Source organism: Babylonia areolata, chromosome 35 (assembly GCF_041734735.1).
Source record: "Babylonia areolata isolate BAREFJ2019XMU chromosome 35, ASM4173473v1, whole genome shotgun sequence".
NCBI lineage: Eukaryota > Metazoa > Mollusca > Gastropoda > Neogastropoda > Buccinidae > Babylonia > Babylonia areolata.
In genome coordinates, this window is record NC_134910.1 from 1597483 (window position 1) to 1616616 (window position 19134).

The following is a 19134-nucleotide window of genomic DNA, read 5'->3' on the forward strand; positions in this document are numbered from 1 at the left end:
TATGAATATTCGAAACTAAGAATATGAGCTCATGACCAAAAGATTAAAGGGTAAGGCACTCTGAATGACCGATGAGTGAGAAAGTTGATAATACAGGAAAAATTGGGCCAGTCGATTGACGAAAAGCGGTCCAGTAAGTGATACATCTGTGTAACGCTTATCGATAATTCTTAACTCTTTGCACGTGATTAGATAGCCCTTGCTTTCCGGATATGACGAGTAAAGAAGAGAATATGAAATCCATCGAAGCAAAAGTGGTGGTTTTAGGCTCTCAAGGTAAGTTCTTTTGCTGAAGACTCCATTTTCAGTTGATGAATAATCATTGTTGATCTCACATGATCAGTCAGCATGTCACTGATTGATTATCGATCCGTTGATATTTCGTACAGGGAAAGACTCATTTTGTACATCGTGTTTGTAACTTGATTGAGACACCTCGCATAGTGGATGAGGAAAGAACTTCAACAGTTTAAGAAAGGGAATGGCTCTTTAAAAGTTTTCGGGAGAGGCCATAGAGGTGTCGATGTGTGTGTTCTTTTACGTTCATACAAATTTACATATAATTTAGTTTCTTTGATTTATAGTTGATTCATTAGGACAGACGCCTTCAGTCTGAGTAACGAATTACAGTTCAAAAGTGGCATCCATCCAGTGGCATTTCGACACTAAACATGAGTCACAAACTTCACACACAGTGGGGATGGACTTAAGTTTACTCGCCAGATGAGCTTTCCTAATTAGTAATTTTTTATTACTATACTATTTCAGTATCATGTAGTGCTGGAGGATAGGCATAGATTCCAAGCATTATTTGCGGGCTTTGTCAAGAATACAAAAAACAAAACACATAATCAGAATGTCAGAGAAGGAAACAGATCTTTTCTTAAGCGCAGGTACTTTTCAAAAATGATACGAATTGATACAGGTGTTCTTGTTTTTCGAGCTATACTTACTGACATATTACAAATTGATCTCGATGGACACACCACCACCACTTGCATTTTACAAATAAATGAAATGAGGTTGATTGTTTCTAACTGCTGTTGGGTGAATCTGTCATTTAGAACATCAAACAAGATGTTTGTTTCAGTTAATTTTACTGTTAAACTGGCTTTGCAATGAAGAACTGTTTCAATATTTCTCCAAAGTGAGCTTATTAATGGGCAAAGAAAGAAAAAAAAAAAAGCTCAATAAATTCAGTCTTATTTCTTTCTTTATTTTTTAAATTTTTTTTTCTTCTTCTTTTTTTTTTTTTTTTTTTTTTTTTGTACGCTTATAGTTGACTTCATCAAGTTTTTGCGCCTTATGAATATTATTATTATTAGTAGTAGTTCTTTTTTTTATGTATTTATCTATTATTTACTTATTTATTTACTTATTTCTTTTTATTTTATTTTTATTATTATTATTATTTTCTATAATTAAGTAATTAATTAATTTATTTATCTATTTATTTATTCATTTTATTTATTTTATATTTATATATATATATATATATTAATTCTATTTTTATTTTTACTTCTTTTTTTTCTTTTTTTTTCTCTCAAGGCCTGACTAAGCGCGTTGGGTTATGCTGCTGGTCAGGCATCTGCTTGGCAGATGTGGTGTAGCGTATATGGATTTGTCCAAACACAGTGACGCCTCCTTGAGCTACTGATACTGATACTGATAGACATAGATTGTAATGATAACTTTTATTAGATGTGGTGATCAAATACACTGACACATTTTTGTTCCTTTCTCTTTATTTTATCCGGTATCAGTAGATTTGTCAGTTTTCTTTAGTTGTTCAATGTCTCTAAAGGTCAAGAGTATGATATGTGTTCAACATTCTGAAAAAAATACTGTGTCATAATTTGGTAGTGTAGGACTATGTGATAATAAATTCAGCATATAAAGTGTATCACTTGAATGAGACAGTATCACTATCAGCAAGCCATGTGTTTTGTCTTGACCAGATGGAAGTTAATTTACTTCAGGTTCAACACTTTTTGTTAAGAAAAGAAAATAGCCATTCACAGATTCAGTCTTCTGTGTTAAAAGAGCAACAGGAAGTACAAATTTCAAAGTTGGACCTTTAGAATTTTCTGCAGATGGTAAAGCAATTTGTATTTTTGTTTTTTTTTCCCCAGACTGTAATCATAATCATGAAGCCTTGAAGTTAAAAAAGTCACAAAGTGTTCATACAATGATTTTCAGAATTCTGGCCTGAAGGTCAAACTGACCTCCAGTTTAAAAAGTCGCACCAGAGAACATTCTTTCTCATGCTGTCCACTTAAAAGAATTTATTTTTGGATACATTTGTTCCTTAAATTTTCATCCCAATGGCTTGTTGAAAAAGCTGTAAAATAAGACTACTATTGTACTAAGATTGTAAGAGAAACATGCATTCTAATTGCGAGCATCCATTGGTAGAGTCGGGCTTGTGAACAGACCGGATGCAGAAGTTGAGCTGTGTGTCAGTTTTAATCGTGTATAATTTTTAAGTCTTAAATAGTGAAAGTGGAATGATGCCGTTATGGTGATTCATAGAATTAATTGATAAGATTTGTAATGATTACATTGTGCTGTCATTTGATGAAGATTGCATTTCTATATTGCTTTTAGCACTCAATAAACACATTGATCACAATACTTCCAGAACACTTGAAGATTATAAAACTTAAATAGTATTCTCCTCATGTTTTCTTGTTAATTTTAAATGCAATATGCCTGAGCGATGTGTAACTGTATGTGAGCACTCTGAAACTAGTGAAAGTTTAGTGAAACTAGTAAAAGGAGCAACATAGTGAGTCAATTATTCAGTTGTGTGAGTGTCTGGATGCAGTGATGCTTCCTTGAGAAACTGAAACAGAAACTGAAACAGAAACTGAGTGTGTACATGTGTTTTATGAGTGTGTGTGTGTGTGTGTGTGTGTGCGTGCACATGTGTGTGTCTCTTGTTTGTGTGTTTGTAGTGTGTGTGTGTCTGTGTGTGCATGCTGTCATCCTGAGTTTGATCCTGATATATATTATGCACATGGTGGGTCAAGGGTGGAAACTCATTTTTCCAGTCTCCCAAGTTAGCACACATCGTACTTTACAGAACTGCTTATACCTTAATCCTTAATATCCACCATAACATTATGTGTGTACACACACACACACACACACACACACACACACACACACACACACACACATGTATATATATGCAGAATATTGTCCAAACAATATAATCTCTATCTGGTTGGTTGGTTTGGGGAATCACAAACATGCCCTGTATGCACACCCAGAAAATGGAGTATTGCTGCCAAAACAGTGAGGTAAACACATTGAAATTGGTCATTCACATAAATGCCAACACAAAGTAGTAAATTATATGGAAAAGGATAAGAAAAAAAAAGAGTTGCAGCCCACAAAATGTGGAATGGTGTAACTGTAAGTGAGTCAGAACTGTTTTGATTCATTGTTACAGTAAACACAGTTTGTAATGCAACTGTTGTGGAGGCTCGGTGGCAGAGTGGGTTTGGCTTTGGACTTGAGATCCAGTACCCTCCAGTGACTTGGTTCAAAGCCCCATGATACAGACATGGTGATGTGTCCTTGTGACACTTTACTCCAGTTTTCCTAACTCCACCTGTATACGCTAGTCAGTCGTGTTCGACTATGACCATCACAACAGCAGGGGAGGTAACTGCTGTCCCAACTATCTGGGCTAGAATTTGATTGTAGTGGAGAGTGTCTTGCCCAAGTTACATCCCCACTCTCTCGGCCAAGAGGGTTTTAGGACAGTCGGCGTTGGGATGGTTCCCAAAGGCCAACTAGCCCTCAAGGCTGCAGCACTAGAATCCAGTGCAATTGTGCCTCCTAGTTTGAGAGTCATAGTCCTTCACAAAAGACTAAGCCGTAAATGATATACCATTGCAACAGAAAAAGCATTGAAAATACAGCTGTCACTTTGCTGAATGTGAATGGTTACCAGACCAGATGGTGAAGTTTAAACAGCAGAAGTGAGGGAGAGCGGGCTCCATCCTGCCTTCCAGTGTCCAGCCCTAGTCAACAGTGGATGTGAATTCACTTCCCCAGTGATGGGCGCAACAGCCGAGTGGTTAAAACGTTGGACTTTCAATCGGAGGGTCCCAGGTTTGAATCTCGGTGACGGTGCCTGGTGGGTATAGGGTGGAGATTTTTCCGATCTCCCAGGTCAACATATGTGCGGACCTGCTAGTGCCTGAACCCCCTTTCGTGTGTTTACGCAAGCAAAAGATCACTTACGCACGTTAAAGATTCTGTAATCCATGTCAGCAGTCGGTAGGTTATGGAAACAAGAACATACCCAGCATGCACATCCCTGAAAGCGGAGTATGGCTGCCTACATGGCGGGGTAAAAAGTCATACACGTAAAAGCCCACTCATGTACACACGAGTGAACATGGGAGGTGCAGCCCACGAACGCAGCAGCAGAAGAAGAAGAAGACTTCCCCAGTGGCCCTAAAAGGCCGTGAGACGTTTCACTCCCAGTCCTGTTGTTCTAACCTTTTTTCTCTACGTTGACTGTTTCAGGTGTGGGGAAGACAAGTGTGGTGATACGCTATGTGGGCGGAATGTTCACCAAGACCGTTAGTCCCACCATTGGGGCATCCTTCTTCACCTACAAGATGTAAGAATGATTGATAGTAAATGATGCATTTCCAGTACAAGATGTAAGAATGGTTGATAGTAAATGATGCATTTCCAGTACAAGATGTAAGAATGGTTGATAGTAAATGATGCATTTCCAGTACAAGATGTAAGAATGGTTGATAGTAAATGATGCATTTCCAGTACAAGATGTAACAAAAGAGGCAAGGCCTTCAAGACTCACTTGTGACTGAGAGTAAAACACACAAGCTTTTTATGTATTGAGTATAATTTCAAAATGTAATGTTTAAGATGAGAAAGATCAGTTTAAAGCAAATTAAGTCCCATAGCATTAATTACAGAGTAATTTCCCTTTTTTACTATCTGCACCAAAACGTTTGCAAATTAAATAAAACTTCCATGCTTAGCAAAAGAAGTTCCTGTTTGAACAAAAAAATGATAATAATGACTGCTCTTGTTGTTGAGTCAGAATATCAGATCAAAGTGCCAAGTTTAGAGAATACAAAAAATATAAATATAACAGTAAATGCAGTTTGCATATAATTAGGCTTCATTATTTTTTTGTGTGTGCCCATCCCAGAGGTGCAATATTGTTTTAAACAAGATGACTGGAAAGAACTGAATTTTTCCTATTTTTATGCCAAATTTGGTGTCAACTGACAAAGTATTTGCAGAGAAAATGTCAGTGTTAAAGTTTACTACGGACACACACACACACACACACACACGCACACACACACAGAGAGACAACCGAACACCAGCTTAAAACATAGACTCACTCTGTTTACATAAGTGAGTCAAAAATGGTTGATAGTAAATGATGCATTTCCAGTACAAGATGTCAGAATGATTGATGAAAATGCAACATTCCAACTTCAAGTACAAGATGTAAGAATGATTGATACTAATGAAGCATTTTGAGTACAAGATGCAAGAATGGTTGGTAGTAAGTGAAGCATTTCAAGTACATTTTGTAAGGATTGATAGAAATGAAACGTTCCATAATTTCCAAGATGTAAGATGGATTGATAGTAATTAAACATTTCAACTACAAGATGTAAGACTGATTGATAGTACTGACTTAATGAAGCATTTCATGTACAAGATATAAGAAGGATTGATAGTTCTGGAACAGTTCAAGTACAAGATGTGAGAATGATTGATAGTACTTAATGAAACCATTCAAGTATATGATGTGAGTTGACTGACTGATAGTTATGAAGCATTTCAAGTACAGGATGATGTGGTAATGATCAACAGTGAAGTATTTCAAGTACAGGATGATGTGGTAATGATCAACAGTCAGTGAAGCATTTCAAGTACAGGATGATGTAATGATCGACAGTCAGTGAAGCATTTCAAGTACAGGATGATGTGGTAATGATCAACAGTGAAGTATTTCAAGTACAGGATGATGTGGTAATGATCAACAGTGAAGCATTTCAAGTACAGGATGATGTGGTAATGATCGACAGTCAGTGAAGCATTTCAAGTACAGGATGATGTGGTAATGATCGACAGTCAGTGAAGCATTTCAAGTACAGGATGATGTGGTAATGATCGACAGTCAGTGAAGCATTTCAAGTACAGGATGATGTAATGATCGACAGTCAGTGAAGCATTTCAAGTACAGGATGATGTGGTAATGATCAACAGTGAAGCATTTCAAGTACAGGATGATGTAATGATCAACAGTCAGTGAAGCATTTCAAGTACAGGATGATGTGGTAATGATCGACAGTCAATGGAGCATTTCAAGTACAGGATGATGTGGTAATGATTGACAGTCAATGGAGCATTTCAAGTACAGGATGATGTAATGATCGACAGTCAGTGAAGCATTTCAAGTACAGGATGATGTGGTAATGATCAACAGTGAAGCAATTCAAGTACAGGATGATGTGGTAATGATTGACAGTCAATGGAGCATTTCAAGTACAGGATGATGTGGTAATGATCGACAGTGAAGTATTTCAAGTACAGGATGATGTGGTAATGATCGACAGTCAGTGAAGCATTTCAAGTACAGGATGATGTGGTAATGATCGACAGTCAGTGAAGCATTTCAAGTACAGGATGATGTGGTAATGATCGACAGTCAGTGAAGTATTTCAAGTACAGGATGATGTGGTAATGATCGACAGTGAAGTATATGAAGTACAGGATGATGTGGTAATGATCGACAGTCAGTGAAGCATTTCAAGTACAGGATGATGTGGTAATGATTGACAGTCAATGAAGCATTTCAAGTACAGGATGATGTGGTAATGATCGACAGTGAAGTATTTCAAGTACAGGATGATGTGGTAATGATCGACAGTCAGTGAAGCATTTCAAGTACAGGATGATGTGGTAATGATCGACAGTCAGTGAAGTATTTCAGGCACAACTCCAAGATGTGAGAATGGTCAATAGTATAGTAATGAAACATTTCAAGTGCTGGTACTATCACTGTGGTACAGGTCAAGTACAGGATGATGTGGTAATGATCGACAATCAATGAAGCATTTCAGGCACAGCTCCATGATGTGAGAATGATGGAGAGTACAGTAATGAAACATTTCAAGCGCTGGTACTATCACTGCAGTACAGGTCAGAACCCACACCCATGGCTGATGATAGTCACATTCCGACAAGAAGAATGATACTCTTCTTGCTGTAACATCACTGTCTTTAGTCATCTGAGTTGTGATCTGTTATGGTACCAGTGGTACTGCTAATAATGGAACTGTACTCCTCTGCGGCTTCAGTTCAGATTCTTTTTTATTTATTTATTTATTTCAGGGCTTTTCTGCTTCTGACAATATGTATTTGATACCTCAAACACAATAAGTTGGAATGTTATGCAATAAGAACAATTCTAGAACAAGCTGTAAGTTTGAGTATACAGTTGTATGATACAGATTTGCAAATGCAGTCTTGCATGTTTAACATGTTTTGCACACATACTCATATAGTAATGGCATGACAATGAAAATAATAATTATGATAATTTAATTTGATTTGTAAAGCACCTTTGCATGTAAAACGTGCTCACTTATGCTGTACAATGTAAAAACCAATGTTTAAAACAAGCATTTAAACACTGAAGTGGGGAAAAAAGAAAGAAAAGAAAAAGAAGAAATCGCATCTCATTACATCAGACTTCAGTGACTTGTGAACACTCTAACAGACGTTCTTGTACATGTACACTGTATACGCTTATGTAAGCACACACACACACACACGCACGCACGCACGCACGCACGCACGCGCAGATATACAAACACACACACATTGTACACAATCACATACAGTGATACACATGCACACACTAAACTTCATATCAACAATGTTATGTTTACGAATCATTGAATGGGATTAGAAGATAAGAATATGGCACAGAACATCATAACATAGGACACATTTTCTTCCAAGGAAAATTAGGTGAGAATGAAATGTGATCAATACAAATGCATTGTTTTGTTCTACTTGTGTACGCGTCTGATCTGCTGTCTGTGTCTGGGTGTGTGTCTGTGTGCGTCTGTGTGTGTGTGTGTGTCTTTTGGTGTGTGTGTGTATGTCTGTGTGTGTGTCAAGTCAAGTCAAGTCAAGATTTTATTTCATGATGGTAAATTGAATAAGCAACAATTGCTTTTTTACATCAAGCCATCAATGAAAATAATAATTATAAAATAAAAAAAAATGAAAGAGAAGGGAAAAGAAAGAAAAGAAATAGAAGAAAAAATAGGGGGGAGAGAGAGAGAGAGAGAGAAAAGAAACAAGCAGATGAAGAGCAGCAACAACAAAATGCATATATATATATATATATATACAAGAATATTGTTTCACACACACACACACACACACACACACACACACACACCACTGAATACAAATTCTCGGACACAATTACACCATGCCCACCCCATCCACATGCACATGTTCCCCCATTTAGTGCAAAATCCTTGCCAACACAAGCATATACAAAACATTTCACAATAAATAGGAATATTAGACTAACAGGTCAAAATTTGTATTACTGTTAATTATTTTCAGTGAGGTGTGTGATTGTGTGTTACAGGACACTGGATGGCTACAGAATCAAACTGCAGGTGTGGGACACTGCCGGTCAAGAACGCTTCAGGTCAATGGTAAGTCAGAGGTCTACACTGGACACCTGGAATTTGTCAAGACTGCCATCACCCAGAGAGGGCTTTCGACAGAAGGGGCAACAGCTAACATCTACATTTGATTACACATGCTTAACTCACTCCCTTGCTTTTCCCCACAGACGGCCCATTTGTAAAGGTTTGGAAAAAAATTACAAAAAATACAAAATACTTGTAAGAAAATGAAACTTTCAGAACTGGTTTATTACGTGTTGAGCTATTACATATAAAAAAAAAAATCAAATTTCTCATCTTATTTTTTACAGTTTTGCCATATGTAGAAAATACTGCCAATTTTTCACCCCGAATCACCATACCCATGCTCGCTTTCTGCATTAAATTCGCTTTCTTCGTTGTCATCATCCACCTCTTCAATGTCTGACCCTTCAGTTTATAGCATTTCAAGTACTTCGGCAACCCTAAAACGTTGTTGTCACTGCCTTGTTCGCTTCACAACATTCTGAGAAGAGCCCGCTTTGCTAACAGGCTGGCACGCGAGCAGACGACCGGTCAGTGACTTTGTCAGCGTGTGTGCAAGACGAGCCACACATCCCAGACTGACCAATCACACTGTTCGATTGTGGAGTGACCCAGAATAGCGCACTCTGCTTGGTTAATCACAAAATCACGTGTACAGCGCATGATGGAATTTTACTTTCGGAGAATGCTATTCCATTCCTTCGTCCGAATCTGAATATGTTTTGTGTAGGAATGTGTGAGCATTCCTTCGTCCGGAGAGAGTTAACCGTGACCCACTAGTGCAGACTCCGGCAGAGGTCTGACATTCCTGTCCTGTGCAAACTACCATATGCCTGTGCGGAGAAAACGAAAGTAGCTACGGCTGATAACCTCCCGGAAGTACTATCATCTACATTTCTTGACACAAATGGACATACAGCATGTCTCTTTGTCTTTTTAATGATCAGTCAGTTTTAGACTGTGTTTGTTCAGATTGTTTTTACGAAGTATCTGTACAGATCTATCTTGATCTACCTCTCTCTCTCTCTCTCCCCCTCTCTTTCTCTATCTCTCTTATTTGAACTGAGTAGATGAACACACCAAAACAGGTGTTACTTTTGACTTCATTTTAAATTCAGGTAAAATTGTAAATCATATATTTGTGAAATAAATTCAGTAAACATCTTTTTTTAAAAACGTGTTACATTTAAAAGGTAGTTCAAGCACTAGGTTTCTAAAGTGAAGAGCAGAAATCTTAGATTTGTCAGTTTGTGAAATAGTGTGGAGGTATTGCAGGAAATGCTCCATGAATCTCCTTGAAGAAAAACAACCCTCATTTATTCACTGGTAATACATGCTCATTAATGATACATGCTCACTTTTCCACAGTGAACTCAGTTATTATCTTAGTTTTGGATTTGTTTCTAAATGATCTGTTTACAGTTTTTGATTTTTTTTAATAAACATTTATATATATATATAGATAGATAGATAGATAGATAGATAGATAGATAGATAGATATATATATATATATATATATATATATATATATGCAGCTTGTAATTACTGCATGTGTATATTCAGCTAGCTCAAGCTTGTCAGTGTCTTACTGTTTAGTTTTGCTGTTTCTGCTTCTGTCTTTATTCCTCTGATGTTTTGATCAGTGTATATACATTTCATTTTGTCACAAAAAAATGTGTTTAAAGCTTCGGTACAGCATTCTGCCTTTGAAGACTGATTTTGTCATGCCTTGAACCAGAAATGGAGAAAGGTTTTTCAGGGTATAAGTTGACATTTTATGGCCACGGAATGATTCAGCACTTATAGCTTTTAGAGGCGTTTGATTGGCTAAGAGCGGACCAGGCAAAGAGGGGCGTCTTTTCACTGTTAGCCGCGCGAAATTTGGCCAAGCAGAGCAAACCGATAGGCCTAGTTTGCATCAGTTTGACATGGTAAGTATATGTATCACCAAACATGGAGTATAATACAAACTCCTCCTTTTTGTATTGTTTCAGGCCCCAATGTATTACCGCAAAGCCAATGCAGCCATGTTGGTGTATGACATCACGTCGTTGGAAAGCTTCTACGACATTAAGGACTGGGTCAAAGGTAAGGGCAGGCAAACGATTACTGTAGATATTCATTATTATATTACTGTGATGGGCAAACACAATTGCAGTCACACACACACACACACACACACACACACACACACACACACACACACCTTGCACACACACACACACACACACACACACACACACACACACTTCTGACTTTAGAAGAAAAAAAACTGTTTTCTATTCAAAGTAATTTTTTTTTTTTTTTTTTTTTTTTTTTAGTGAGAAAGACAGTTTTCAAACTGAAGAAAGACAACCCCTGGACTGGTTCCTGTTGACTGTCTTACGCTTTCAAAAGCCACCATGGCAAAATTCGTTGGGTGTTGAACTTTTGATGTATTTCTGTTAAAATCTCAAGCGAAGGGGCTAATGTGAAAATCAGGCATCTCATCCTCTTCAGGTTTTTGTTGGTTTGTTTGTTGGTGGGTTTGTTTGTTTTGTGTGTGTGTGTGTTTTTCTCCTCAGGGGCAGATTTGGTGTAGGGGTGCATAGACCCGTCAGCCCTCTCTAACACCTCCTTGAAACTGAAACTGACTGTGGTCCTTTTCAGAGCTGAAGAGGAACGTGGACACGCCCATCACCATGTGTCTCCTTGGCAACAAGAGTGACCTTGACAGTGGCCGCAAAGTGTCCAGAGAGGAGGCAGCTGAGTATGCCACCTCCATCGATGCTCTCTTCTTCGAGACGTCCGCTCTGAAGAACACCGGTAGGGGGGATGGGGTCGAGGGGGGGGGGGGGGTGATTGGGTGTGTGTGTGTGGGGGGGGGGGTCAGGGGGGGATGGGGTGGGAGGGGGTTTGGGGGGGTGATTGGGTGGGTGCGGGGTCAGGGGGGGATGAGGTGGGGGTCGGGGGGGTGATTTGGGGGGGTCAGGGGGATGGGGTGGGGGTTGGGGGGTGATTGGGTGTGGGGGGGTGGTAGGGGGGGATGGGGGGGGGGTCAGGTTGTGATAGGGTGTGTGTGTGGGGGGGGGACTTGGGGGGGGATGTGGTGTGGGGGGGTCAGGGGGGATGGGGGGGGGGGTCAGGGGGTGATTGGGGGGGGGGGGGGGGGGGGGGGGGGGACTTGGCTGCTGGAGTTGTTGTTGTTGTTTTTTTATAGTTTAATGTGACATATACCACACTCTGCCTTTTTCTCACTGAAGACAGAGAGAGAGAGAGAGAGAGACAGAAAGAGAGAGTGGTATACATCAAATAAAGCCATGTCCTCTCTGTCTTCAGTGAGAGAGGACATGGCTTTATTTGATGTATACCACTCTCTCTTTCTGTCTCTCTCTCTGTCTTCAGTGAGAGAGGACATGGCTTTATTTGATGTATACCACTCTCTCTTTCTCTCTCTCTCTTTCTGTCTCTCTCTCTGTCTTCAGTGAGAGAGGACATGGCTTTATTTGATGTATACCACTCTCTCTCTCTCTCTCTCTCTCTCTCTCTCTCTCTCTCTCTCTCTGTGTCTTTCTTATCTCTCTCTTTTTTTTTCAGTGAGAAAGGACACAGCATTATTTGACATGTACCACTCTGTCTCTCTCTCTCTGTCGTCTACGAGAGAGGTCATTTGATTATGTGATGTATACTACTCTCTTCAGTTAGAGAGGGCATGACATTATATATATGTGACATAATGTCTATGGGTATGGACTTTGGGGGGGGCTTTTGAAGACATTGACAGGACTCACCCCAAGCACAGAAGTGGAGGGGTATCAAAACTGAGGTCACCATGAGAGCAGGGCATGAAAGGCCACAGACTTTGTTTATATTGATGATGATGAAGGAGGAGGATGACGATGACGATGACAATGTTGCTATGGAGGTCCATTTTGGTTTGGGACTGCGTGGCAAGGCTGTACTCTACGCTTCCTGTCATAACGATATCCCGGTGTTAACCAGGCCCGAGAGATACAGACACTTGCAGTGTTGGTCAGGTAATTAGCGCAACACACCCAAAGACGCATCCTTGAAGTGGATGACACTCGACTGTGTGGTCCTGGTCTCCCCATTTAAGCCCACAGCACACTCAACTCTTTGTAGGAGCTGGCCACAGGCCGAAAAACCCACCTCCGCTGGGATTCAAACCCACATCCTCCCAGCCATCAGTCCGCAACGCTAACCACTTCACCACGGCGCCACAAAAAATTATTTGTTTTCTGATTGAATGTTAACATTTATGTGGACTTTACTGGGTGGTTTGCTTTCACTAGTTTCAGGTTAAAAAAGAAAAGAAAATGTATGTATATATATATATATATATATATATATTTATTTATTTATTTATTTATTTATGATATATGGATGTGATGCAGCATGCGAAAACCCGACTAAATTCGGAATTTTTTCGTTTTTGACATTTATGCATACTTTCAGAAAGTTTAAAAATCATGCGTGTACGTGTGTGTGTGCATGCGTGTGTTGTGTGCGTGTGCGCATGCGTGTGTGTGTGCGTGTGCAGGTATTGAGGACGCCTTCCTGCGGGTGTCCAAGGACCTGCTGAAGACGTATGAGACCAACCCCAACTCGGGCCTGGGCCTGACCTGCCCCCAGCAGCAGGAGTCTTCGGACATCTTCTCCTCCCCCAGGCAGACCGTGCGTCTCCCCCCCTCCCCGGCCGAGGCCCACAAGGCTCCCCAACAGTCCTGCAGCTGTTGATCTCCTGTCTCGTCGGGTCCGTCTGTCTGTGTGTGTGTGTGTGTCCGTTTGTCTGTTGGTCTGCATGTGTGTCTGTCTGTCTGTGTCAGTGTGTCCGTTTGTCTGTCTGCCTGTGTGTCGGTGTGTGTGTCGGTGTGTGTGTCATTCTTTCTGTGCCTGTCGGTCAGTCTCTCTCTTCCTTTCTCTGTGTGAAAGACTGTCTCACTTTGTCTCTCTGTCTCTCTGAAAGACTGTCTCTGTGTGTGTGTGTGTGTGTGTGTAAGACGGTCTATCTTTTTCTGTGTGAAAGACTGTCTCGCTTTCTCTCTCTTTCTCTGTGTGTAAGACTGTCAGACTGTCTTTCTTTCTGTCTCTGTCTCTTTGTAAGACTGTCTCTCTTTCTGTCTCTGTCTCTCTTTCTGTCTCTGTCTCTCTTTCTGTCTCTGTCTCTTTGTAAGACTGTCTCTCTTTCTGTCTCTGTCTCTCTTTCTGTCTCTGTCTCTCTTTCTGTCTCTGTCTCTTTGTAAGACTGTCTCTCTTTCTGTCTCTGTCTCTCTTTCTGTCTCTGTCTCCCTTTCTTTCTCTGACTTTCTGTCCGTCCATCTGTCTGTCTATCTCTCAGTCTGTGTGTCTTTCCTTCTTTCTTCCTCAGTCACTCCTGCTGTATCTCCCATTTCTCTCTCTCTCTCTTTCTCTCTCTCTCTTGCAGCCTGTTGTGCAATACGGCTCTGAATTGTGGGGTCTAGACAAAGCTGCTGTTCACTGTGAATCAGTCCACACTTTTGCATTAAAGAGATTTTTAGGAGTAGATAGGCAAACGCCAAATGACTTAGTATATGGTGAAACGAATCGATACCCGTTATATTTAGTTTCTGCAGTCAGGTGTATACGTTATTGGTTGAGATTATTACATATGGAACATAACAGAATACCCCGCAAAGCTTATGATATGCTGTATGATTTAGATACTAGAGGCAGAGTGAACTGGGTAACCAAGATTCGCCATTGTTTGTTTGAATATGGATTTGGATTTGTTTGGTTAAACCAAGGTGTTGGTAGCATCCAGGCGTTTATCGGTGTGTTTCGACAACGTCTAATTGATTGTAGATGGCAGAAGTGGTCTGATCATATTCAGAATAGTGAAAGATTTAGTTTCTATAAGAATTTTTGCAGTGTGTCTGATCTGAAACCTTACTTAGTGTTGAATATGGATAGACATTTAAAATATATGACAACAAGATTTAGATTTGGCATTACAGAATTAGCGGTCCATCATTACAGATACAGAACATGTAACGACAGTGATCTGACCTGTCCATTATGTAAGGAATCACAAGAAAATGAGATACACTTTGTTCTTTGCTGTCCAGTTTTAAGGAACATTAGAGAGGAGTTTATTCAGCCTAAATATTATAGTAAACCTACGTTGTTTAAATTGAACTTATTGATGTCATCTACTTCCCCTGAAGTTGTTCGCAAATTTTCACTATTTCTATACAAAGCTTTCAAATTCAGAGAAATGGCTACTTCGTGAAAATGCTGTATGTATTCTTTTGTTTGTTTTTTTTTGTTTGTTTGTTTGTTTTTTTCTTTTATTGTCCTACACATTGAACTGTAATGCTGGTATATTTTTGTTTGACTGTGTTTATTGATGCTCACAGTGTCGTGATGTATTGTTTGTAAAATAATGTTCACATTCCCCTTCATAAGGGGCCTAGGCCTATACATGAATAAACCATCTTGAATCTTGAATCTCTCTCTCTCTGTTGGTTGTGTTCAGTAGATAGTTTTGTTGTTCATTCCTTTGTGTTAGTTTTTCAATCGAAAACTGTTTGGATCTGGTGAGGAGTGTTTTATGTTGTTGTTAGTGGTGGTGGTGGTGGTGGTGTTTTTTTTTGTTTGTTTGTTTGTTTTGTTTTGTTTTAATAGGAAGAGTTGGAAAAAAATTGAACTTGTAGTTTGAATCAAGGTCTGAGATCATTTCAGCCAGAGGTTGGGTGGTGTTGACTGCACGGTGCTGGGGGATTCTGTCATGAGTTTATCTTTTCTTTGAATGTGTGTGTGTGTGTGATTCTGTCATGAGTTTATCTTTTCTTTGAATGTGTGTGTGTGTGTGTGTGTGTGGGTGTTGATTTTTTAGAAATTCATTAGAATACCTGTAATTTGGTTTGTGTTGCAAACTACAGGTTTAATTACACATACTTAACCGTGACCCACTAGTGCAGACTCCGGCAGGGGTCTGACATTCCTGTCCTGTGCAAACTACTGTCCGCCTATGCGGAGAAAACGAAAGCAGCTACAGCCGATAAACTCCCGGAAGTAGTGCGTGATTGGACAGTACTGTTATGCCACCACAGGTGACTCTAATTAACATTGAGGGGGGGGGGGGGGTCCTGTTAAAGGGACTGTTTTTCACACCGTAACAAAGTTTGACAGCTGCAGCCAGCTTTCCTGGGCCAAAAGGGAAGTCACTGACCTTACCCCTTGACTGAGGTTGAAGTGAACAAGCCCACTGCCCTGTTTTGTCATGAACAGAATCGTGTGACTGAGACCTTTGAGTCTGAAATGTTTTAGCTGGGGAGTATTTTCCACACACAGCTTTTTTGCTGTGAAAGAGTGAATTATTATCTTCTTTTTTTTTTTCTTTTTTTTTCTTGTTGACATTATTGAATCATTGATTTTTTTTTTATTTTGGGGGGTCTTCTTTTTTTAAATTTTTTCAGAATAGTTGAATAAAGAAGAGATGACAGCCTTTCGTTGACACGCAGACCATTAAGTTACTTTCTTTTCTTTTAATTAATTTTTTTAAGTACTTAACAGGACAGTTGTAACTGTCAAGAGGTTCCCCTCAATCCACCCTCACACACCATCAAGAGGTTCCCCTCAACCCACCCTCACACACCATCAAGAGGTTCCCTCACACACACCATCAAGAGGTTCCCCTCAACCAGCCCTCACACACACCATCAAGAGGTTCCCCTCAACCAGCCCTCACACACACCATCAAGAGGTTCCCCTCAACCCACCCTCACACACACCATCAAGAGGTTCCCCTCAACCAGCCCTCACACACACCATCAAGAGGTTCCCCTCAACCAGCCCTCACACACACATCAAGAGGTTCCCCTCAACCAGCCCTCACACATCAAGAGGTTCCCCTCAACCAGCCCTCACACACACCATCAAGAGGTTCCCCTCAACCAGCCCTCACACATCAAGAGGTTCCCCTCAACACACCCTCACACACACATCAAGAGGTTCCCCTCAACCAGCCCTCACACACACATCAAGAGGTTCCCCTCAACCAGCCCTCACACACACCATCAAGAGGTTCCCCTCAACCAGCCCTCACACACGCCATCAAGAGGTTCCCCTCAACCAGCCCTCACACATCAAGAGGTTCCCCTCAACCAACCCTCACACACACATCAAGAGGTTCCCCTCAACCAGCCCTCACACATCAAGAGGTTCCCCTCAACCAACCCTCACACACACATCAAGAGGTTCCCCTCAACCAGCCCTCACACATCAAGAGGTTCCCCTCAACCCACCCACACACATCAAGAGGTTCCCCTCAACCCACCCACACACATCAAGAGGTTCCCCTCAACCAGCCCTCACACATCAAGAGGTTCCCCTCAACCAGCCCTCACACATCAAGAGGTTCCCCTCAACCAGCCCTCACACATCAAGAGGTTCCCCTCAACCAGCCCTCACACATCAAGAGGTTCCCCTCAACCAACCCTCACACACACATCAAGAGGTTCCCCTCAACCCACCCTCACACACACCATCAAGAGGTTCCCCTCAACCAGCCCTCACACACACCATCAAGAGGTTCCCCTCAACCCACCCTCACACACACCATCAAGAGGTTCCCCTCAACCCACCCTCACACATCAAGAGGTTCCCCTCAACCAACCCTCACACACACCATCAAGAGGTTCCCTCATACACACATCAAGAGGTTCCCCTCAACCCACCCTCACACACACATCAAGAGGTTCCCCTCAACCAGCCCTCACACATCGAGGTTCCCCTCAACCAACCCTCACACACACCATCAAGAGGTTCCCCTCAACCAACCCTCACACACACATCAAGAGGTTCCCCTCAACCAACCCTCACACATCAAGAGGTTCCCCTCAACACACCCTCACACACACATCAAGAGGTTCCCCTCAACCAACCCTCACACACACATCAAGAGGTTCCCCTCAACCAGCCCTCACACATCAAGAGGTTCCCCTCAACCAGCCCTCACACACACCATCAAGAGGTTCCCCTCAACCAGCCCTCACACACACCATCAAGAGGTTCCCCTCAACCAGCCCTCACACACACCATCAAGAGGTTCCCCTCAACCAGCCCTCACACACACCATCAACACCACTTTTACCTCTCCTTTTTTTTCTTAAAAAAAAATTGTGCATTTATTCTATTTGTTTTTGATAAGTAATGAACGTTCCCCAGAAAGCAGTGAAATTGCATAACACTCGGACTTGGACTTACTTACTTACTTAGGCCCATCACTCCCCCTGGAGTATAGGCCGCCGACAACAGTCCGCTAGAGTCCTCTGTCCTGGGCTATTCTCTCCAGCTGTCTCCAGGTATATCCCATCCTCTTGGTTTCTGCCTCAAGGTCACATCGCCAGGTGTTTCTTGGCCTTCCTCTTTTTCGTTTTCCTTTGACTTGGACTTGGACATTAATGAATAATGTGTGTGTGGCTGTGTGTGTGTGTGTGTGTGTGTGTGAAAAATGTGACCTGTATATCTTTGTTTCCATGTTTTATTTCAATATTTGATTGGTTAGTTGTCTTCTTGTTTACACACACAACACGAGTGCTGTTCTGATGATTGGTGTTGATCTTGACAATGTGCTGGTCATCGCTGCAGTTTCATCTGTGTGTTAGAGTGTGTGTGTGTGTGTGTGTTAAAGTGGTGTGTGTGAGTGTGTGTGTTTTAGTTTTTTAATGCGCATTGTCAGTTCTCTTGGCGAATTCCTGAATCTGTTTTTGTTGCAGTTGTGGTGCTTTATTTTTTTTTTTAGCGAGCAAAAGCCACCACAATTACAAAGACAACAGAGTTAGGACTCCAGCAAGAAAACCAGACAGTGCTGGACCTGAGTACCATGAAACAGGAAATCACCTGTTATTGCTGCTCTTATTGATGAAGACTGAGGTAGTTGCGAGTAGTTGATGACAGGTTTTTTGGGTTTTTTTTTAAAGATATATTGACTGCTGGTGTAGCAGTGAATAGGGCTGTAGCTAAAACTGAAAGAAAGAAAAAAGAAAAAAAGAAAAAAGACAGACGAAAAGAAGTAAAGGAGGAGTGTGAGATGGATGACTGTGTACGTTTCAGTGTGTACTGTGGGTCTTCTCGTCATGGTGGTTGTCTCTGTGTTCCTGTGCTAGGAATCATTGTGGTTTCCTTTTCACCGTTTATGTCACAGCTTAGGGTTGTGGTTGACATCATCAGTCATCATTGTTAGTTTTTGTGCTGTCAGCTGAAGATGTGGATGATGACAGAGACCAAAACGAACTGCTGTCAGCCTTCATTGACATCAATGGGTTTGGTTTTTTTTTTTGGGGGGGGGGGTTCTGCCCCATCTTCACCATTTCAGCGGCATTACTTTCCCACTCCTCATCCCCAGTTCTCAAAACT

At 41.0% G+C, this 19134-nt stretch overlaps 1 protein-coding gene across 1 annotated transcript; it reads left to right on the forward strand.

Moving 5' to 3' along the window:
• Positions 1-84: 84 nt before the first annotated feature.
• Positions 85-13888, forward strand: LOC143278082 (uncharacterized). The gene is made up of 6 exons (XM_076583116.1): positions 85-276; positions 4546-4642; positions 8687-8756; positions 10749-10842; positions 11404-11559; positions 13295-13888. Exons 1-6 carry the CDS (start codon positions 213-215, stop codon positions 13489-13491), a joined length of 678 nt encoding a protein of 225 aa, XP_076439231.1. The 5' UTR covers positions 85-212; the 3' UTR covers positions 13492-13888.
• Positions 13889-19134: the final 5246 nt, after the last annotated feature.

Excerpts from the sequence above, each read along its gene's own strand:
- LOC143278082 (XM_076583116.1), top strand. The coding sequence starts at position 213 with ATGACGAGTAAAGAAGAGAATATGAAATCCATCGAAGCAAAAGTGGTG. Across the intron at positions 8,757-10,748 it reads AAGAACGCTTCAGGTCAATG|GCCCCAATGTATTACCGCAA; the intron begins GTAAGTCAGAGG and ends GTATTGTTTCAG. Across the intron at positions 11,560-13,294 it reads GTCCGCTCTGAAGAACACCG|GTATTGAGGACGCCTTCCTG; the intron begins GTAGGGGGGATG and ends GTGCGTGTGCAG.